The sequence below is a fragment of the Clinocottus analis genome, unplaced genomic scaffold (genome assembly GCF_023055335.1).
Source record: "Clinocottus analis isolate CAN_PGR_092001 unplaced genomic scaffold, fCliAna1.0.p SCAF_4, whole genome shotgun sequence".
NCBI lineage: Eukaryota > Metazoa > Chordata > Actinopteri > Perciformes > Cottidae > Clinocottus > Clinocottus analis.
Window position 1 is genome coordinate 21,887,053 of NW_027176153.1, and position 23,570 is coordinate 21,910,622.

General features: G+C 42.4%; 3 protein-coding genes and 1 pseudogene across 3 annotated transcripts; 2 read left to right on the top strand and 2 right to left on the bottom strand.

Moving 5' to 3' along the window:
• The first annotated feature begins 1,380 nt into the window (after positions 1–1,380).
• Positions 1,381–8,885, top strand: pmelb (premelanosome protein b). Its single transcript, XM_068598159.1, has 12 exons — positions 1,381–1,435; positions 2,939–3,034; positions 3,304–3,450; positions 4,087–4,215; positions 4,993–5,154; positions 5,441–5,773; positions 6,023–6,247; positions 7,283–7,420; positions 7,503–7,605; positions 7,704–7,909; positions 7,991–8,081; positions 8,711–8,885. The coding sequence occupies exons 1-12, from the start codon at positions 1,381–1,383 to the stop codon at positions 8,868–8,870; spliced, it is 1,845 nt and encodes a 614-aa protein (XP_068454260.1). The 3' UTR covers positions 8,871–8,885.
• Positions 8,886–9,289: 404 nt separating this feature from the next.
• On the bottom strand, positions 9,290–12,211 carry LOC137800461 (tubulin alpha chain-like). Its single transcript, XM_068597671.1, has 4 exons — positions 12,078–12,211; positions 10,760–10,982; positions 10,516–10,664; positions 9,290–10,401 (listed from the first exon to the last, which is right to left on the bottom strand). The coding sequence occupies exons 1-4, from the start codon at positions 12,078–12,080 to the stop codon at positions 9,421–9,423; spliced, it is 1,356 nt and encodes a 451-aa protein (XP_068453772.1). The 5' UTR covers positions 12,081–12,211; the 3' UTR covers positions 9,290–9,420.
• Positions 12,212–15,921: 3,710 nt separating this feature from the next.
• Positions 15,922–18,516, top strand: LOC137800460 (tubulin alpha chain-like; annotated as a pseudogene).
• A 971-nt stretch (positions 18,517–19,487) lies between these two features.
• Positions 19,488–23,178, bottom strand: LOC137800005 (tubulin alpha chain-like). Its single transcript, XM_068596973.1, has 4 exons — positions 23,056–23,178; positions 21,159–21,381; positions 20,910–21,058; positions 19,488–20,795 (listed from the first exon to the last, which is right to left on the bottom strand). The coding sequence occupies exons 1-4, from the start codon at positions 23,056–23,058 to the stop codon at positions 19,815–19,817; spliced, it is 1,356 nt and encodes a 451-aa protein (XP_068453074.1). The 5' UTR covers positions 23,059–23,178; the 3' UTR covers positions 19,488–19,814.
• Between the last annotated feature and the right edge of the window lie 392 nt (positions 23,179–23,570).

The window sequence follows — 23,570 nt, forward strand, 5'->3', positions numbered from 1 at the left end:
TTTAATAATCCTCATTAAGAGCTGCATTCCTCCCTTTTTTCCCCCCAGCACAGCGTCTCTTAGCAGACTGTGTGACCTATTGTTCTAATGACACAGAAATTAACAACTTCCCTTGACACTTTAATATTTAAGACACTATATTTCATCACAGCGTCATATTCAGGTATCAGAGCCTACGTAACTTATATGTTTTTTTAAGAGTAAATTCATTAAATTAGCAGTAAATCAGCAGCAGCAACATTAATTTCCAAGTAAATCCGCACATAATTAGGAACAATTAGACGGGCAGCCCAAAATGTGTCAGGTGATTGTTAGCAGAGATTTTGGTGACTATTCATACTGTATTTCAAAACACGTGATTTGTGGAATTGTCACGTAATACCCTACATTGTATGACACTGCACCTCATGATTTTAGTACAATCTGTTGGTATTGTACTGACGTTTAAATAGTATATTTAATATCAATCAATCATTTTGGTTGTTTTGTATTGTTCTGATAGAGGCCGTGAGTTGTCAAGATATGATGACTTTATTTATCCTGAGGAAATACACTACAAAGTAGGGCAGCTATATATATTTAGATACTGCACTGGTGGAAGTATTTCAACTCTTTATTAAAGTAAAAGCAACACAATGTACAAATATTTGCAAAATTCCTGGATTCAAAATGTTACTTCAGTAAAAGAACAGAGATATTACCAGGTCTATCAACTGGATTATGCAAATTATTATGTGTAAGCAGCATTTTAATGTTTTAGCTGGTCTATTTGGAGCTAATCTAAACTACTTTTAGGTAATTTAATCCATCACAAGCATCATATTTTAGAATTTAGCATATATTATGTGTGTAAATTGATCTATAAAGTCACTGCAGATGTGAAATAATCAAAATGTAATGGGTGAGAAGTATGAAGTGGCATACACTGAAAATGTTAGAAGACTTTCAGCCACGTTACATTCCACAAATAACTGCATTGATATCACTGAGCTCATCTTTATCAGGATGTTGGTTTGTTATTTCTTTTGAACGGTTTATGCACACTCGAGCATGTCTTGTGACCCGATCGGTTGCATGAAAAAGAATTCAACATTTCTTATGTGATTATGAGCTTCTTTCTCGACTGAATTTGCGACTTTAATCCTCAAGACGTGCTTCTTTTTTATTATTTTTTTTTTTACAGTAAATACACCATTCACAAACCAATCCAGGCGCCCCCTAAAATCTGGGTCGAGGAGGTCTCGAGAGCTTTGTGGGGAAGGAGGCGTTTCTTCTACTAATAATCTGAGTAAAGGCGAACATCACAGACTTTATAAAGCCTGATTCCTGTGGTCTGCTGCTCACAAAAGGGATTTTTCACACAGAGGAGGAGCCCTGACAATGTGGACGTCTGTGGTGCTGTTGGTGTTGGCAGCGGCTTCACACACTGTGGCAAGTAAGTACAGAAAATACATCTTCTTTCTTTAAAATAACAAAGTATTTATTGGAGATTTTGACTGTAACTGTGAGTCTCACAAATGCAGGAAGAATTCAGATCTTTTACTTAAGTAAAAGTCGCAATATTGACATTTTTTATTGTATTTTATTGTTGAAGTTGATTACGAGGAAGCTCATTTCAACTACTGTCGGATAGTTTGAGGATCATATTTTGGATGGTCATATGTTTGGTGAAAAGTGAGCCAAAAGTACAACATTTCTTTTGTTGAAATAGAATACTTATGGAAAGTATCTCAATTGAGTACTTAAGTACTTTGGTAAATATACTCAGTTACTTTCCATCACTACTTTCCAAAACATAAACAGACTTTGTATTACAATATATCGCAGTTAGAGTTGGATATATATGTTGTACTGTAAAGATTTCATTTCATTTCAGAATTTCAAATTTTTTATGTATTTTTCTTTGTCATAATTGTCTCAGCACATTGATGTAGGAACTTTCCTTAATATTTATACATTTCTTTTTTAAAGACAATATTCAGTTCGGCACAGAGCTGTCAATCAAAGTATTAGTAAGGCATTTTATTTCCTTACATGGAGATAAATCCAGTTTTCTACTCAAAAAGTACTGTGTGTGTGTGTGTGTGTGTGTGTGTGAGTGTGTGTGTGTGTGTGTTCTGATTATCAATCTAACTTCAAGATCCAGTTTCATGTGTTTTTTCTTTCCCATGACCTCTTTATTCAACCATGCATGAATATAAATGACAGCATGTGACCTTTGTGAAGCAAAGCGCAGACGGTTTATCTTAATCCTTTTATTCTTAACTTAAAAGGTAAGTTCAACATTCTTCCAAATGTGACATGAAGCATTAGGCACATTGGGCGAGCATTGGAAGAGTCTTTGGTCTTTATAATAATTCCTCCTCTCCATACCGGCCCTGAAGAGTTTGTTCTGGCTAATATGAACCGATAAAACATCGAAAGCACAAAGAAATACATTTCAAGTCTTGACGCAATATAATATTTTGAGAAATGGAGGGTCATGACTTTAAGGAAGTTGGAGGAATGAGTATTGTTCTCCAGCTGCTCCATGAGAGCGATTACTGTGACATAATAATACTCAGCCTGTATTAATATTATATTATTGAAAAGCTGATAATTCACTCAGTTATCTGCCTTTGTGTTTAATCCAAACTCAGCTATGTGACGTTGTTAATCTGTGATAAAACTCCGTCACACACTCAGCTGAGCCTCACATGAGAGGGATTGAAGCGATGACAGATTTACATTGGCAACACAACTCTTTTGGGGCCTTTGGGGGACAATTTCACTCACTTTCACTAATTTAAAGTCTCTCTCGATTAAGAACTAATTATGATTCATTGTCCTTTTCAGCAACAATAATGAAAGTTATTTGGACATGTGAGACCTTTAAAAAGCATTGCTGGACAATACATGTGCGAGGAGAAGTGTTCACAGTTCATTGTTGATGTTTCAGAGCCCAGAAACCGTTTCACTCGTTATCCATCATGGAATAATAAGATGTACCCGATCTGGAAAGATGGAGACCAGCGATACAAAGATTCCTGGAAAGGTAGATCTGATGGATTGTTGGCATAATCACTTTTAAATGCTCATAATTTCTTTACTTTATGTGTCTTTTTAAGCTTAAGTTTGGGACATTTTTGTTAAATATAGTCAAGAGAAAGAAAATATAACTTTAAAGTGTTCTGACACACCTCTAATTAATTGATACTTTAAAAAAGAAAAGAAACAAAAGCTCATAATTATGCAATTATGCATTTGATCTGATGCTAAGCCTGTTTGGAGACACTCAGCGTTGTCTTGTTTTTCTTCGTCCAGGTGGAAAAGTGACTTTCAATGTGGGGAACGACTCACCGACTCTGACTGGAGCCAAAGTTACTTTCACCATCGACTTGGAGTTCCCACACAACCAGAAGGTGCAGAAGGATGGGGACGTCGTTTGGGCCGAAGACTGCACAGTCAACGGTAACACACACGCGCGCACACACACACATACACACACACACACACACACACACACACACACACACACACACACACACACACACACACACACACACACACACACACACTTTACTCTAATATCAGCCGTGATAGCGGGATGACTGCGCTCAATAAGATTTCTCAACTACACGGGCTGCTATGACATTTGTTGCACGTAGATAGATAGATAGATAGATAGATAGATAGATAGATAGATAGATAGATAGATAGATAGATAGATAGATAGATAGATAGATAGATAGATAGATAGATAGATAGGCGATATGGGGATTTTATTAATCCCCATATCGCTCAAGACTTTACAGACACTAAATGGAATAAACTAAATAATTAACTAAACACACAAAACAAAATGAAATATAAGAACAGGGATGAGAAACATATACACAATAAAAAAAAATTATATATATATATATATATATATATATATATACACACACTATTTTTACATGTTTCCTGTATCGGTCCTTGTGACTGTTGGCAAAAAAAAATGATTACAAAGCACTCATATATAGTATATGTTAGCATGCCTGCAGACTCTCCTACATTTCTTTGTTGCGGTTTCTTACAGTCACAACACTCTTGCTTCTGTTACAGGAACAAAATACCACGAGTCTGAGCCAGTTTACCCAACTCAGAACACGGACTGGGACGCTGTTTTCCCTGATGGGACCCCAATTAGGAAGGACAAGAAGCCAGCCTACGTGTTTGTCTGGAAGACCTGGAGTGAGTGGAGCTGTCGTCTTTTCTGATGCTCACAGTTTCTCGAGGCGCATGCCGTGACCTGAAACATGAGCCAGGATTATGTATGAGCCCTTAACACATAATCTGATTACATTACCTCGTTAGTCCTACATGTAAGAAACAAATCCTTGAAGCAAACAATCCATGATTTTCAACAAAGCTTCAATTACAACTGAAAAGTGTCATATTAAAAAATGAAGTGCACTCATGTGACCATTTAAATCTTCTTTTCAATCAGACCCGAAACACGTCAGACAAGAAGTTTGGGATTTGAATTGACTAATTAGTTAGTTACTAATTATTTAGACTAATTAGTGAGTTACTAATTAGTACAATACAACTCTTTCAGTTACTTGATTCAGTGGAATTTGAAGACAGAATCAAGAGAATCAAATGCATACTTGAAAATCATTAACACCACGTCACATTAGATTGAGATTTCAATGCTCAAGCTGACACTTGACATGTATAAACGTGGTTTCATTTTCCAGACTGGCTTGGAAGTCCATCATGAAGACCTTAGTTCAAAGTTCTTGTCACAAAAGGTGTTGCATAAACGGGATATGAAGTCATTTGCATACAGAGGTCTGCAGAAGGGACTCAAGTCTCATGTCTCTCTCCTCGCCTTCTTCTTCTTCTTTGCTGGTTTGGGCCTTCAGCTCTCCTCAGGTTTCTTACTGTTGTGTTGAAGCAGAAAGGTGTAGTTATTCGTAGTGAAGTGTGTAGCATCTCATATGCTCTGGACGCTGGTTTTGGCAGGTCAGTACTGGCAGGTGGCAGACGGCTGCTCTTCCTCCCTGACCATCGATACAGACGACATCCCACTGGGCTCCTACACCATGGACATTGTTATCTACCACTACCGCAGCAAGGAGAGGTTCATTCCTCTGGGATACGCCTCCACTCAGTTCTCCATCACTGGTGAGCCATGGGGAAATTTACAGGATTACAGCGGCGTCGCTCACAAGTGAATAAAGATCAAAATCAAGTCATGTAAATAAACAGTAGAACGGTAATAAAACAAATACAAAATTAACAGTGAGAAGAATATTAAATAGAAAAATAAATGTACTTAAACATACTGGATATTGCACGTATTAGGTACTGCACCAGGAGATGACCTTTAAGACCTTTAATGGTAACGGTAGGATTGCCTCAAATAAAAAAAAACCTTCTGTTGACATAAGTTCTTTGGTGTTCTGCTCAGATCAAATCCCCTTTGCTGTCACCCTGGACCAAGTCAACGACATCGTGTCCGGGGACATGCGCTTCGTGCAGAACAGGGCGATTGCCTTCACCATCAGCCTCCACGACCCCAGCCAGTACCTCAGCAACGCGGACATCACCTTCAACTGGGACTTTGGCGATGAAAGCGGAGCCCTGATATCCAGAGAGCTGACCGTCACGCACACCTACATCCACTCTGGCTCCTTCAAGCCTCAGGTCGTGATCCAGGCGGTCATCCCGGATAAGGCCTGCGACCCACCGGTTGATCCCCCGACCGAGGCCCCGGGTCCACCTCCTCACAAGGGCACCACAGGTAAAGAGCAGATGTTCAAACAGACAACATGTAACATGTTAATGAATGAGCATTAGAGGTGTTAAATTGGGAAGAATAGTCTTTATTTAGACAGAATCAAGCTAGCGGTTCCCCTCCAGTCTTTATGATCAGCTCCGTTAAAAGGGAAACAACGTTCACAGTATGTGTAGCCATGTATATTACCTCGGCTTCACATGTACATATTATGAAAACGCAGACTAGACTCAAGCGTTCTCTCCCCGTGTGTAGTGAAAGCTGCTGCACTGGTGTCTGCTGTCCCCATAGTGGTCTCCACCAAGGCCACTGGTCCGACCGTCAACATGGTCGCTTCAGACGCGGAGGAGGACAACACTGAGGACGAGGCCTCCACCGCGGCCAACACTCAAACCGCCCAGGAAGCACCCGCGACGGCCAAGACTCCCTCCCCCGTCAATCACGTCAACCAAAGGCCGGCCGACAATGAGGCGCGGACAGGTAAAGCTCTTTGAAATAGTCGGTCATAATTAAGTGTAGAATTTTACAAGAAGATAGCTTGTTTAAACCCCACATGAGGCAGTTGGAGCCGGATAGGAGCATCAGCCGATTTCCTTAAATGTAAATGTGATGTAAATCTTGAAAGGGGCGGCGCCTTTGTGTTGAACACGCAGAGCACATCAGAATGACGCTCGGTCGTGCTTCATAGTTTGTTTTCTGATTTGCATGCTGAATGAGAGAGTTCAGCTCAGTTTGTTTGATATAATTTGATTCATTTATGGTTCTTCAAAACACACTAATCCAAAGGACACGTTACAGCAGTGGTTCGCAAACTTTTTCTGTCACGCCCCACTTTGGAGGAAGCCAAATGTTCGGGCCCCACCGCCCCAACAACATGGGAACAAAATGGTCCAACTTGTTGAGACTCCTCCATCCGTGCTTTTTTTAAAAAAATTAATAGATTAAAGAAAATGGAAATCCCTTTCAAGTAAACCAGATTGCTCCATGAGACAAAAACTAATAACATGTGCAATCGCGTTGTTAAAACAATGCAAATAAAGTTATATATGTGCAAAAAATAACTCATATTTGGCAAAAAAGATGACCAAGGAAGCCGACTGGATCCCTGTTTTCTCCCCATAGTTTCATGTTGAAGTGTCCTTGAGCAAGACACTGAAGCCCCAGAGCTTCACAGCAGCACAAAGCTCCTTCATTACTAAGGATGGTGACATGCAGAGAATAATTTCCCCCACTGTGGGATTAATAAAGGATTCTTAAAAAAATTAAAAATTAAAAAAATAAGAATCTGCATGTCCCCCTGCGCCCCACCTGTAATACCTCTGCGCTCCACTAGAGGAGCGCGCCCCACAGTTTGATAACCACTGCGTTAAAGTAAGAAACGCCATAGCTTGTGTACAATGTTATTAATAAATCCAGCCGAGGGAGAAAAAGAGCTCAAAAGTATCAGCGTCAAAATACACTTAAAGCCCTCCTTATGCAGAGTGGCCTGTTCCCTTCTCTGTTTATTTCCTCCAGGTGCAAAGCGAGCGGCGACCCTGACGGGCAAGGCCACAGTGGTAGTCGTCGCTAAGAGGGATGCTGACGATACCCCGCATGACGACGACTGCGTGATTTATCGTTACGGCTCCTTCTGCACAGGCATCGAAGTGTTCGGTGAGTCGCCTTTCATCGAAACAACGGAAACCTTTTCAGAGGAACGACGGACGGTCAGTGACCTCTTGTCTTTGGTTTTCAGAGGGCATTGAAAAAGTAGAGATCGTACATATGGACAACGCCGTGATGACGACACCGGAGATGAACAGAAACGTTTTGGATATCACCGTGACCTGCCAGGGAAGGTGAAACGCTCCCGCGCTACGCTTCATCAAACTATCCATCAAAAAGCATGTTGTCGTTGTTGTTTACTCTGGCTCACTGCAGCATCTCCGTCCTCCAGCCTTCCAAAAGAGGTGTGCAGCGTGATTCTGGACTCAGCGTGCCTGAGGCCCATTCACACGGCGTGCAACATGGTGGAGCCCTCCAAAGAGTGCCAGCTGGTGTTGCGTCACTTCTTCAACGACTCCGGTGTCTACTGCATCAACGTGTCCATGGCCAACGACGTCAGTTTAGCCGTCACCAGTGCCAGAGTCAACGTCGACATAGGTACGCAGCTTACCACCATACAGCGGAGCAGTAGGCGCCTCTGCTTCCTCCTGCTGACTGAACCTGTGCTCCTTGTTGCAGGTTCAGGGCTGTCCTCTCCTGGCACCATCGGCATGGCGTTGGGGGTCCTGGTGCTCGTTCTAGCGATAGCAATAATGGCGTATTCTTATAGGTAAGAACGGACTTTACCTGGGCATAGTTAATTCATCTCCTGGTGCAAGATCTATTACGTTTGAGTATGTCCAAGTACTTTTATACACATTTTTAAGTATGTTTAACTACTTTTGTACACATTTTTATTCCATTTAACAGGGGAGGGGTAACAGTTTTTTTTACACAGGGCCATCTAGGTTTGTCCCCCCCACCCCTTAATAATAAAAACCTTCATTTAAAAACTGCATTTTGTGTTTACTTGTGTTATCTTTGTCTAATATTTAAATTAGTTTGATGATCTGTAACATTTAAGTGTGACAAAAATGTAAAAAGATAAGAAATCAGGAAGGGGGCAAATACTTTTTTACACAACTGTATATTACTTGATTTTTTATCTTTATTTACTTAAAGTAATCCTGTAATTTCCCCACTGATGTACTAATAAAGGATTATCTTAAAAAGAGACAGATATTTCACTCAGTAGTTGGTAGTTTTAAAGGAGAATGAACTTTGGACTTCAGGTTAACATGACTTCAGATGAATGAAAATCAGTGTTGCGCAAGTTCACAACGTAGAACATTACGCGCTTTATTGATAAAGCACGCGCAATTCATATCACGTGTCTGCATTGTGTGCTTCACTCGACAGGCGCTTTAAGTCCTACCGTCCTCTGAAGGAAGAGCTGATGGCTGCAGACCTGCAGGGCAGCCGGGCTCACGTCGGCTCTGGAGCTTCGATGTTCTGGAAGCTTCTGAACAGACGCGGCGCTGCAGACGACTGCCCTCTGCTGCAGGACCGACCGGTGTGAACCAGCCTCACACCACCAAATACACAACCAAGAAACTTATGATTTGCAAGTTCTTTGCACCTGAGATGTCTTTTTATACTTTTTTTTATAATTACATATTTTCTGATGAACGCTTGTGTGTGTAATATTTGGGTTTTCGATCAAAAAATATACTAAAGACATGCTCTGATCTTTTTTACCTATATGTGTGTGGTAGTAAAAGTGTTTACTTTAATTTGGAATAAACGTTTTGGATCCAATAAACTTTGATCAAAACCGTTGTGAAGTTTTGTTTCACTTTGATTCACTTTCAATACATTTACTGATGAAGCGGTCGACATCTTAAGGTACGACAATCGGTTAGCTCAAAACTCAGAAATTCGACATTTTGTCAGAAACTCAATATGTATTTAGGTTGAATTCATAAAAAGACAAACTCATTCATATGTCACAGGAGTTTTATTTAGAACAGAACCAAAATGGTAATTGACAAACATTTATGTTTGGAGTGCATTCAAGAACACATTGCAATGAACTGCTTCCTGTTTTAACTTGTGCCTTTTTACTCTTTTCAATATTCCTCTCCCTCTTCCTCTCCCTCTCCCTCAATAGAGTCGACTCCAACTTCCTCATAATCCTTCTCCAGAGCTGCCATGTCCTCTCTGGCCTCAGAGAACTCTCCCTCCTCCATACCCTCACCCACATACCAGTGAACAAACGCACGCTTAGCGTACATCAGATCAAACTTGTGGTCAAGTCGAGCCCAGGCCTCTGCAATAGCAGTGGTGTTGCTCAGCATGCACACAGCCCTCTGGACCTTGGCCAGGTCTCCACCAGGAACTACAGTGGGCGGCTGGTAGTTGATGCCGACCTTGAAACCAGTGGGGCACCAGTCCACAAACTGGATGGAGCGCTTGGTTTTGATGGTGGCAATGGCAGCGTTTACATCTTTGGGCACCACGTCACCACGGAACAGCAGGCAGCACGCCATGTATTTACCATGGCGAGGGTCACATTTCACCATCTGATTGGCTGGCTCGAAGCAGGCGTTAGTGATTTCTGACACTGAGAGCTGCTCATGGTAAGCTTTCTCAGCAGAGATGACGGGGGCATAGGTGGCCAGAGGGAAGTGGATACGGGGATATGGCACCAAGTTGGTCTGGAACTCTGTCAGATCAACATTAAGGGCGCCATCGAAACGAAGGGAAGCAGTGATGGAGGACACAATCTGGCTGATCAACCTGTTGAGGTTTGTGTAAGAGGGACGGTCGATATCGAGGTTCCTACGGCAGATATCGTAGATGGCCTCGTTATCGACCATGAAGGCACAGTCAGAGTGCTCCAGGGTGGTGTGGGTGGTCAGGATGGCGTTGTAGGGCTCCACCACAGCGGTGGACACCTGGGGAGCTGGGTAGATGGAGAACTCCAGCTTGGACTTCTTGCCGTAGTCGACAGACAGACGCTCCATCAGCAGAGAGGTGAAACCAGAGCCGGTGCCACCGCCGAAGCTGTGGAAAACCAGGAAGCCCTGAAGGCCGGTGCACTGGTCCGACTGAGGGAAGAGAGGGAGATACAGTGGTTACACATGAGATACAGTCATGTCATTTACTTAAATATCTGAATACAAATTAAAGAAATGGATCCCTCCTGATATCATGTTACCCACCAGTTTGCGGATCCTGTCCAGCACGATGTCGATGATCTCTTTGCCGATGGTGTAGTGTCCACGAGCGTAATTGTTGGCAGCATCCTCCTTACCAGTGATCAGCTGCTCAGGGTGGAACAGCTGACGGTAAGTCCCAGTACGCACCTCATCTGAAGAGACCGAGTCGATCAGAAATGACTATGAGGGTTTGACTTAAAAAAATTCAAAAGCTAAACTGTGGCATCTATATTTATTTGGAGATTACCGATGACAGTGGGCTCCAGGTCCACAAAAACTGCTCTGGGGACGTGCTTTCCGGCTCCAGTCTCACTGAAGAAGGTGTTGTAGGAATCATCTCCTCCTCCGACAGTCTTGTCACTGGGCATCTGTCCGTCCGGCTGGATCCCATGCTCCAGGCAGTAAAGCTCCCAGCAGGCATTGCCAATCTGGACGCCAGCCTGACCAACATGGATGGAGATGCACTCACGCTGTGGAAAGAAAAAAAGGAGACGTTATTTACCTGTACAAATTACTGATCACGTGACATTTTCACTATGCATTCAATTAGGTTTTCAAGGTAATTTACATCCAGGTTTTTATATGAAATCTACAACAATAATTGCAAAATAAATGCTTCTAAACACTGTGAACATCGAGTTGTTCCCCCTTTCTGAGATAAACAGGCAGTGGTGCAGGAGGCACCTCCCTGCACCACAATCTGCAGGGGACAGAAAGGCACGACAGCAGCCTCCGCCGAGGCGGAACGCTCCTCTCGTCTTTCCTGCAGCCCTTTTTGTCCTCTTGTCTTTTTATTTTTTTTCACCCTACACTCTCCCTCCTTTGCAAGCATAAGCACAAATGCAAATTAGTTTGCCCCATCACATCATCAGCTGGAAATGTCTCCAGGACATCACAGTGTACGCTTGGAGAAAATCATCGAATCATGTTTGCATATAATCTAAATTAAATGTGTTATTTTTTTCTTATTTGAAATTAACCCTTTGTATTTCATGTCATGCCTAAAACAGAGGCTTTTGTGTTGCACCATTTTTTCTTCTTCTCACGGATCAGATTGAAAACATAATGTACTGCTGCAACCTGTGAATTAAAAATGATGGCAATCTCATGCCATCTACACCCAATCGGCCCCTCCCTTCCTTCAGACAGGGTAGGGCATTTGCAAGATTTCAGTTTTTAGCTTATTGACACGATCAACTTGAAAATAACATAAATATAGAGACAGTAATGCTGCTGCTTTATAAAGACAAACAGATGTGTGCACCTGAGTGGCTTGTTACTCATGCTTGGATGCAGACAGTCGGTGCATTGTTCTCATCTCTAAACAATGACAGTCGCACCGTGCACAGTGCTGCTGACCAATCACCATCATACCGACCACTTGCATTCAAAAATGTTGTCGACCAATAACGAAATTATCGCAAAAAAAAATAAAAATATGTTGGTTCTTCAATTAGAGAAGGTCTTTAAGAGATATACATATATTTATATACCCGTTAACGACGTGTTAACACACCGGCTGCCGCACCAAATTGCTTCAGACAGACAGAAAAAAATGAACTTACCATTTTTTTTTTTCAATTGAGGCTCAAGGAGCAAGAGAAGACGAAGAAAATGTGAAGAAAAGGTTTTTTAAACGGTGTGGTTTGCGTTGCGTGTTGTACCCAACGGGGTCGATGCAACAACTGCTGACAGGGAGGGCGGTGCTACCAGATTTATAGGCTCACATGCAGGGAGGGGGATTCGCTGTGCGTTGTAGACAAAAAAAAGGCTTCACTACCTCCATTTGGTAATTTTGCATAAACCCATCTGTTCTGTAATTTGCGTTCAAATTTGAACAACATTGTCAAACCTGCACTTAAAGTGTCGTTCAATAAGATATAGCCCATCATTTTCATTTTTTTCAAGTGTAGGAACATAATTCTTATGTGATGACACTTTTTAAAATATTAAAACCGTGTTGTAATCTGTTTTGTACAGTTTGTGGTTGTAATGCAATTCTTTCATATTGCTTGTGTGGATAAGTTAAAGGTAATTCTTATGAATAAAGAGTGATGGTTCAAACAAAAACAATGTATTATGCATGCAGAGGGAAGGTGTTGGCAGAGGAATGAGCAAGAACATCTATAATAGGTGTGGCAAACTGCAAATCAATACAAAGCTAACCATATGCTAGTGCATTTAAGCACATTTTGTGACTATATTCTTGCGGCTGCACACCCGATGCATTATAAATGATGCAAGATGGCTGAATACTTCTGCTGCACAAGATGCTTCCACTCCACTCCAGCTCCTATCAGCTGGGCAGCCATGTTGATGCTGAGTCCTGCCATTGGATCTGCCGGGCATGCCAGCTCCCTGGCTCCCCTCCCTCTTTGTCCCAGATTGTCTGCAATGATGTCATTCAGTGGGCTGATCACGTGACAGAATATCAGCCTGTGCCTGTGTGCCATTCAGCTGCACTGACTTTGGGGTGTGCTTCCTCTGGTCTTGTTTGAGGAAATGAAATGGCCTGAAAGGGAGTTTATGTGACATACAGGTTGCTGAGGCCCTTCATATGTGCATAAGGTCCTTGCTCACAGTGTGACTTAAATCCTCGCCCTTTAAGCTGTCTGGATATTTTGGGGGATTAAAATAAGCTTTAAAAATGCTTCTCACATAATAAGGACTTTGGAAATTAAAACTTTGTTTTTTGTCAGAGGGCCCACAACAATGTGGGATTGATTGTTGATTTTTCAGCAGGGACTTCAGGATGTATAATATACACAACAACAAAAAATTGTGGTTGCTGTACTCAATAAAAACTGTAGGGGATAAAAGAAAAGGACAACAGCCATGTCTCTCAGCCAGAGAACATTCTCCACTCCCCGTCTTCCTCCTCCTCTTACTCCTCCCCAACAGCTGTGAAACAGGGAGGGTCTGAGCAGCTGCACACCAAGAGGAGAGAGGGAGGATGGGAATGCTGGAGAGATGGGAGTGGTCCTTCATTGCATGAAACTGACCGCACTGCATCCTGCAAAGAGAGAATATGATACCCAACAAAGTGACAAAGCATATTCTTCATCTATAAAAATCTGTATTTTAAATATTTGAGTGCATAAGCAAGTTACCTAAAGTGGTCTGTTGGGTAAAAGAGGAAAGTTGTGTTATCTTTATTCACGTGATTAGAGGCCCACATATGTTTTGGTCCTGCAAATAAAAAAGAAACACATTAGTTACTAATAAAAATGAGTGGTTCATACTTTTTATAAATGTGGCGTCACACACTGAGAGGGAATCCTGCTTTTTGTGCTGAGGCATACGCACATAATAAGTAAGGCAGTTTATTTGTAAAGCACATTTCAGCAACAAGGCGATTCAAAGTGCTTCACACAAAACCATTAAAAGCTTCAAAACATAATGCTGAAGAAAACAAGATTTAAAAAACAATGAAGAACATTCATTCATACATTAAAAAACAGTCAAAAAGCAAAAAAAAAAAAATGGAATAAAAGTTAAATGCAGTAGTTAGATGCAGGAATTGATTGATATCCTTGAATCTGGTTTAATTAAAGGCAAAGGCAAACAGAAAAGTCTTTAATCTGGATTTAAAGGAGGGCAGACCTGCAGCTTTCAGGGACCTTGTTCCAGATATGTGAAGCAGAAAAGCTGAACGCTGCTTCTCCATGTTTTGTTCTGGAACAGAAAGTAGACCAGAACTAGACGACCTGAGGGGTCGTGATGGTTCATAAGGTAACAGCAGATCACAAATGTATTCAGGCCCTAAACCATTCACTGCTTTATAAACCAGCAGCAGTATTGTGAAGTCCATTCTCTGTTGGAGCTCAGAAGACCATCTAAAAGAAGTTAATGTTAAAAACATTGGTAAAATAACTCAAGTTCAGGATCAGGATTATAAGAGTGTGATTGGACTGGAATAAAGGTGATTTGATGGGTTTTTTCTGACCGCTATGTGTAAATTAGTTTCCTCTGTTTCGCATTTGTAATACAAACAATAGAACAATATTCACCGACACAAAAGGCAAAAAACACTCGTCAGGAATTTTTTATCTGATAATATTGTCATTTGGTCTTGACTCAGAGATCTCCTTCAGGTTGGGGCAAGTATGAGAGAAAATAGCTGTACCTCCTTTATCGGCTCTGAAAACGTTAAAACTAATAAAAACGATTATCAACGCATTTTTCCTTCACTGTCTGTTGGTTTGCTTTTCTTTTCTTTTGGCTCACAGAAAAACAATTTATTGTCTTTCTTCTTGAAAGTTAAATGTAAAACACATCTGTTACACACATCCTGTTACTTTAGTTTCCAGAAAGAGCTGCTTTGATGTGTGTGAACAAAAGAGCTGACCTCATTAATGTCATCCATCTTGAGTTTGCAGGGGCCACACCCTATCATCCTCATGGTTCTTTTCATTTATTTTGTCATCAGTTTTACTAAAAGAGGAGGACACCTGCACTTATAGGCCAGCGGTAACGCTTCCTTACAGACACAGGACATCCGGCTGTAAGATCTTTGGAGAAGAGGTGGCTGATGCGCTCCACATCCCCCCACAGAGGCAGCTGCATGCAGCCGTTAATGCTGCCATTTAAGCTGGGACACGTGACTGCCAGATAAAGGCGGTCCATGTGGATTCTGGGCTGTATCCAGGCAACTACATTATTCAGTTCCTAGCCACGGGTAAATCTTAGGAGGAGAGCTGGGGGTTGGGCGTCTGTGGATCTCGGTGGCCTACATGTCCCTCATCTCTGACAAGACAATTTAACCTAGTTTGACTATAACTGGAAATAAAATACTACTAGTCAGCTACTAGTGCTCAATAATAAAACCCATAACAATCATGTATTGGAATAATTTGTGAAATTAATGACTGAGTATTGGAGCAAAAATGGGTCGAAAATATAACTAAATGCAAAGATCATCTGAACCAATCTTTATGTAAAATTTAAATGACTTTGATGTTTGGAAACCACCACATTATTCAGACATCAATTATGTGTCTGAGGCCTACCAACATCAAAGAAACAATCACTGCAACTAGTTAACAGTGAGATATATTTCCAAATTGCATACTATATTTAATATACTTTGTTATATTATAAATACATGCAAATAGTTGAATGTTGTGTAATCTATTATACGCTGTTATGCTATTCTTCATGAATGAATGTGTTTGCAATATAGACATACAAACAAACTGTTTAGTATTAGTCACACTGGGCCTGTGTGGTACCAGCATGATGAAAATAAGCCATACTTGTTTTCTTCAGAGAAGCCATCGGTGCCGCACAATGGATGATGTAGAGATTTTGGGTGTGGTCTAGGAGGTGGTCCGTGTCGTGAGAGAGCCGCTCGTCCAATAGGAAGCCGCGGATCGCTTCGACGCGCCAGACTGACAGGGGGATCGACCAATGGCGACGCAGGAGACACCGGCACCGGCGCTGCACTTGCATATATACCGCTGTCCATCCCCATGCACGCCATTATTTCTTACATCGACCCCATAACTGTCGAACTGTAAGATTTATCAGGAGCTTCAGCCCTCCACTACAACGGAACAAAATGGTAAAAATCTTTCCCATTTTATGTAAATAGACAAAATTTGAGGTCGGTTTTAGTGACGCGAGGGGGAGGAGGAGGGCGGGACGTTGACATTTATAACAAAATGGGAATAAGCTTGAGATATCAGACAAGGTGTAAAGTAACTGTCTTGAACTAAATGTGTTAAATTAATCATTAAATGTATAGTATAAGACTTGATGTGAGGGGATGTTGAGGCGGAACTATGGCTCAGGAGGGAACAAAGGAGGTTTGTAGTCAGCTGGCAAAGTGGACTGAATAAATAATGACGGCCAAATCGCAGGCTCTCTGCGGTGTTTTGTTCTCTCGAGGTTGGCGTTATTTCACTGTAACGTTGCCGACAGGGAAGATGCTTCGTCTCCACACAGAGAAAGCCTGTCTGGAGGCACAATGGATGAAGTGCACAGTCACAGTCTGCATGGCGCGAGGCACTCGAAGACATGGTGATGAGTGGTTCTCCTGACAGCTGGTTTATCTGCTAATTGTTTTGTTAATGGTTTTTATATTTTACCCGAGACATAACTTTCTCTGAGAATGTAAGTGTAACGGTTTAGCTACCTCTGTAAAAAATACTAATACATATAAATATGTATTTGCAAATTTCTATCTATATGAATAAACTATTTTAGAATACAGTTTTGTTTGTTTCTGCCAGTGTTGTATGTCAATGATGCTTAGAGGTGAATAACCTCTGGTGTTTTTTCTTTCCACAGCGTGAGTGCATCTCCATCCATGTTGGTCAGGCTGGCGTCCAGATTGGCAATGCCTGCTGGGAGCTTTACTGCCTGGAGCATGGGATCCAGCCGGACGGACAGATGCCCAGTGACAAGACCATTGGAGGAGGAGACGATTCCTACAACACCTTCTTCAGTGAGACTGGAGCTGGAAAGCACGTCCCCAGAGCAGTTTTTGTGGACCTGGAGCCCACTGTCATCGGTAAGTGTCATCACTTCTGGATGAACATTCATTTAGGCAAATTAAAAGTGAAATATCGCAAACTGTAAACATCACCTGATTCAGTATTTTTGTCTCTTCAGATGAGGTGCGTACTGGGACTTACCGTCAGCTGTTCCACCCTGAGCAGCTGATCACTGGTAAGGAGGATGCTGCCAACAATTACGCCCGTGGACACTACACCATCGGCAAAGAGATCATCGACATCGTGCTGGACAGGATCCGCAAACTGGTGGGTAACATGATGTCAGAAGTGGGATCTATTATAAATTTTTATTTCAGATATTTAAATAAATGACATATATGACGTATCTCATGTGTAACCTCTGTATCTGCCTCTCTTCCCTCAGTCGGACCAGTGCACCGGCCTTCAGGGCTTCCTGGTTTTCCACAGCTTCGGCGGTGGCACCGGCTCTGGTTTCACCTCTCTGCTGATGGAGCGTCTGTCTGTCGACTACGGCAAGAAGTCCAAGCTGGAGTTCTCCATCTACCCAGCTCCCCAGGTGTCCACCGCTGTGGTGGAGCCCTACAACGCCATCCTGACCACCCACACCACCCTGGAGCACTCTGACTGTGCCTTCATGGTCGATAACGAGGCCATCTACGATATCTGTCGTAGGAACCTCGATATTGAGCGTCCCTCTTACAGCAACCTCAACAGGTTGATCAGTCAGATTGTGTCCTCCATCACTGCTTCCCTTCGTTTCGATGGCGCCCTTAATGTTGATCTGACAGAGTTCCAGACCAACTTGGTGCCATATCCCCGTATCCACTTCCCTCTGGCCACCTATGCCCCCGTCATCTCTGCTGAGAAAGCTTACCATGAGCAGCTCTCAGTGTCAGAAATCACTAACTCCTGCTTCGAGCCAGCCAATCAGATGGTGAAATGTGATCCTCGCCATGGTAAATACATGGCGTGCTGCCTGCTTTTCCGTGGCGATGTGGTGCCCAAAGATGTAAACGCTGCCATTGCCGCGATCAAAACCAAGCGCTCCATCCAGTTTGTGGACTGGTGCCCCACTGGTTTCAAGGTCGGCATCAACTACCAGCCGCCCACTGTAGTTCCTGGTGGAGACCTGGCCAAGGTCCAGAGGGCTGTGTGCATGCTGAGCAACACCACTGCTATTGCAGAGGCCTGGGCTCGACTTGACCACAAGTTTGATCTGATGTACGCTAAGCGTGCGTTTGTTCACTGGTATGTGGGTGAGGGTATGGAGGAGGGAGAGTTCTCTGAGGCCAGAGAGGACATGGCAGCTCTGGAGAAGGATTATGAGGAAGTTGGAGTCGACTCTATTGAGGGAGAGGGAGAGGAAGAGGGAGAGGAATATTGAAAGGAGTAAAAAGGCACTTAAACAGGAAACAATTCATCCTTAAATACATTCCAAAAGAAATGTTTATCTATCAAATATAAATTTGACTTTTCAGATGAAGTTATACAAAATATGCCATTTTGAATATGTTATAAATAAATTATATGTAACATCAAGTTGTCTGTGTTGTCTCTTTCATTCTATATTTTGGTTGACTGAATTATGTAATTAAGCATTTACTCTAATAAACTTCAGCTATATATCAGCCTTTTTAGAAGTTCAGAAGTCAATATTATTAAAATTCGTGAATGTTATTGCTACAAAGCTAAACCAGGTATTCATAATCTGGGTTTCATTCTTTCAACAGTAGCATTTTCTTTAAATGTCAGATGAAGATGCCACAAACATCTTATAACTTAAGTTTTCTGTGAATTAATGAACAGGTGCACCTGCAACTCAAAAATGAAAGAAGAAGCCACAGAAAAACTTCAGGTTGAACAAAGATACATCAGACTTTTACTCATGAAGAGTAAATCTTCTGTCTTTGTAAATGATGGATGCAGGCGTATACTGAGATGTTCATCTAAGAGGTTCATTATAGAGCATTTTTGAGTGGCAGGTGTACTTATGAATTAACAATAACTGATGTTGTTGACTGGACACTTAAAGAAGCTACTGCTTGTATCTTTTAGTTCCCACATATTACACATTATTCACTGGAAGAAGAATAAATAAAGAGCTTTGTCGCAAGAACATTCACACATCCTTCTATGGATTTTATTTATACTAATGTGGATTGACTTTGGAAGTAAAAAGGTTCATATATAAAGCTTTCATAGGTGAAACAATGAATCACAAAATTGTGCACAAGTTAAAATTGTAGGTATCAACTACTAGTCTCATTTTATTTCCAAACGAAGATCCTGCTTGAAAAACATCACTATAAATTTGTAAAGGGAAGTCCCATTTCAAATAGGCTGACAATAACTTGAACTTCAAACCATACCAATAATGTGAACACTGGGTACTTTATATTCATCAATTTGTCAAATGTATTTCTTTATCTGATCAGATCAACTAAACTTCTGATTAAATGTTTTTCATTTTTGAACCAAAAAAGAAACACAGACAACTTCATGTTACAGGATATTTATTTAGAACAGAGCCAAACTGATATTCTTGGATCACTTGGTCTGGAAAGACAAACTTAGATTTCATTGACAAACATTTATTTTGGAATGCTTGGAGTGCTTCATGTCTACTCTTCCTTACCCGTGAGTGAACTTCTAACCTTACGTCCTCTCTGAGCTTTCCTATCACATTAAATTGAAATCCGAATTGATATTTTCAGGAGTTTTATTCTGAGGAGCCAAACTGGTAAGCAACAGATGTTCATATTTAAATGTATTTAAGGACTAATTAAATCAGTGTTTTCCTGTTTAACTGCCTTTTTGTCCCTTTTAATATTCCTCTCCCTCTTCCTCTCCCTCTCCCTCAACAGAGTCGACTCCAACCTCCTCATAATCCTTCTCCAGAGCTGCCATGTCCTCTCTGGCCTCAGAGAACTCTCCCTCCTCCATACCCTCACCCACATACCAGTGAACAAACGCACGCTTAGCGTACATCAGATCAAACTTGTGGTCAAGTCGAGCCCAGGCCTCTGCAATAGCAGTGGTGTTGCTCAGCATGCACACAGCCCTCTGGACCTTGGCCAGGTCTCCACCAGGAACTACAGTGGGCGGCTGGTAGTTGATGCCGACCTTGAAACCAGTGGGGCACCAGTCCACAAACTGGATGGAGCGCTTGGTTTTGATGGTGGCGATAGCAGCATTCACATCTTTGGGCACCACATCACCACGGTACAAAAGGCAGCAAGCCATGTATTTACCATGGCGAGGGTCACATTTTACCAATTGATTAGCTGGCTCGAAGCAGGAGTTAGTGATTTCTGACACTGTTAACTGCTCATGGTAAGCTTTCTCAGCAGAGATGACGGGGGCATAGGTGGCCAGAGGGAAGTGGATACGGGGATATGGCACCAAGTTGGTCTGGAACTCTGTCAGATCAACATTAAGGGCGCCATCGAAACGAAGGGAAGCAGTGATGGAGGACACAATCTGACTGATCAACCTGTTCAGGTTTGTGTAAGAGGGACGCTCAATATCGAGGTTCCTACGGCAGATATCGTAGATGGCCTCGTTATCGACCATGAAGGCACAGTCAGAGTGCTCCAGGGTGGTGTGGGTGGTCAGGATGGCGTTGTAGGGCTCCACCACAGCGGTGGACACCTGGGGAGCCGGGTAGATGGAGAACTCCAGCTTGGACTTCTTGCCGTAGTCGACAGACAGACGCTCCATCAGCAGAGAGGTGAAACCGGAGCCGGTGCCACCGCCGAAGCTGTGGAAAACCAGGAAGCCCTGAAGGCCGGTGCACTGGTCCGACTGAGGGAAGAGAGGCAGATACAGAGGTTACACATGAGATACAGTCATGTCATTTACTTAAATATCTGAATAAAAATTAAAGAAATGGATCCCTCCTGACATCATGTTACCCACCAGTTTGCGGATCCTGTCCAGCACGATGTCGATGATCTCTTTGCCGATGGTGTAGTGTCCACGAGCGTAATTGTTGGCAGCATCCTCCTTACCAGTGATCAGCTGCTCAGGGTGGAACAGCTGGCGGTAAGTCCCACTGCGCACCTCATCTGAAGAGACAAAAACACACATTGAATCCTAAACGGCTCATAATGTATACTTAAATGAATCAAATGAATGTTCAGTTCATCCAGAAGTGATGACACTTACCGATGACAGTGGGCTCCAGGTCCACAAAAACTGCTCTGGGGACGTGCTTTCCGGCTCCAGTCTCACTGAAGAAGGTGTTGAAGGAATCATCTCCTCCTCCAACGGTCTTGTCACTGGGCATCTGTCCGTCCGGCTGGATCCCATGCTCCAGGCAGTAAAGCTCCCAGCAGGCATTGCCAATCTGGACGCCAGCCTGACCAACATGGATGGAGATGCACTCACGCTGTGGAGCAGAGAAAGAAGTATGATAGATCAATCTCACCACCTTTTTTATTTTCCCAACAATCGCTTCAACAGGTAAAATAGAAGAGTTAAACACATATACATTTGTTTTCATTAAATAGACTGTAAATGGACTTGTGACGACCCTCCTCCTCCCGTACTCTAGGTGTCACTGTTTGGATTCTATTAAAAAGGTGCGGTTTTGGAGCATCGTCAGGAAGTCTGGCACTACTCACTTCTGTCGTTGGTTTACTTCACTAAGGGTTCATTTGTTTGATGCTTTGTATGATTTGATAGTTCTGGAGCAGTTTGAAGATACTGTTCCGCGTCACATCGCTTCATATCTAAGGGAGCGTAAAGTCAGAGCAGCGGCCGAGGCTGCCGTTCTGGCAGACGAGTATGTGCTGACGCACCCTGCGGACCTTGAGGGCAGGCCTCAGGACGATGCTGTGTACTGAGGAAACGGCGGCCATTTTTTGACCCATAGGGAAACGGTATAAACGAGGAAGGAGTTGGTATTCGGCAGGGTAGACTAGAAAGGACCGCAGGTGGTTAGTCGCTGGTTGAGGCTAGTGACTAATGTCGTTACTGTAAGGGCAGGAGACATTGGAAGGCTGAATGCCGTGTTAAGACAAGTTCCAACCATGGGTTCAGCAGTAGAAATGTTAGACCGGCCGCATTGGCTGTTCCGGTCCAAACTGTCAGCCATGTTGTTTCTCCCGGTGGGTTTCCTTCCTGTGAGCAGGTAGAACCTTGAGTTTATTGCAGGCTGGAAGAGTCGGGTTTTCTCAGGTTTTGTGTCTCCTGGCCATGTGTCACTGCCTGGAAGTGATGTCAAGGTACTCGGTAAAAATACTGGGAAATACAGGGGCTCTTTTGTTACAACCTGCGAGCCGGGTTGTGACGAACTCTAAAATGGCTGTGCATATCAAGTTGTTCTTTTGACCCTGCGTGAAAGAATTTTACTATTCTTATATCCTGTGATGGCATGTCAGTCTAAGGTTTAGTCCATTTATTTTACAGGACCATATGTATTTTTGGGCGCTCTCTGCTGCCACACATCATGTCTATTCATGCAGAATCACTGGGGAAATGATTATCTAGGTCAGACATGTTGCAGTGGGCTGTCTCTTTAAAAAGCCACATTTTATCCTCCAATGGGAATAGAAGGCTCACATTATTTTTTTTTCACATTTCTTACCAGTGAAAAATGAACAGAGGCGTATTATATATTAAATATATATACACGTCATATTTAAAAAGGCTTGCGGTTTTGATAAGTCAGTGGGATGAACAAAAAAAAACATATTTAGAACAAGGTGCACTACAATATATTAATATGAAGGCGTCTTTAAATCAGGATTACCAACTAATTAAATTATTGAGAAAATAATTAAGCTGATTTAAATGAGATATGTGGTGAGAGGATTAGGCGTCGGCTTGCAGAGCAGGAATACATTAGGCTACATTTCTAATAAGCATACAATTCACCATTTTTAAAAAAATGATCAGCCATATTTACCAAAAAGCTATTTGCAGCCGCGATTGACTATGATGAAGAGGACAAAGGGTGACGTCGGAAATATCACACCCGTTCTGTTCGACTCTATAAAACTCCACCGTGAAAGTACACCTCGAAATAAAACGTGAAATGTTGATTTAAAATGTTACTTACCATGACGGCTCGTCGATATTATGCAATGTAATGAGACAAGTCGGAGAGCAGTGTCTGAGGTGTCTTGGTGTCTGAGGGGTGCGGCGTTTGATGCAGATCTGCAGATGCACCTCGCTCATGTACTCGCGCTGCCCCTTGTGGAGAACAGGTGAAGTGCGTCAGCAATAACACGAAACCCTCCTCCTTCTGCCGCAGTAACTGTTTCTCATCCAGAACAAAAGATGCTGAAACCGAGACGTGGGGATTTTGTAGACGGCTTAATGAATTGTTTAAGGCGGCTGGAGAGTCTAGCGGCCACATTAGCGGTTTACAATATTCTGGAACAAATGTACAGTCTGTCTGTGATGGGAAATAACGTAATGTTTCCTGCTTCAGACACCTGGAATATTCTGCAAAAATAGATTACATTGATGACTCTGATATTTATTTTCTGCATTGTGAACTCTGGTGGATGGCTGCATTTGTCTGGGTTAAGTATCGACAGGAAAGGTTGTCTTGAATGCTCTTAAATCCAT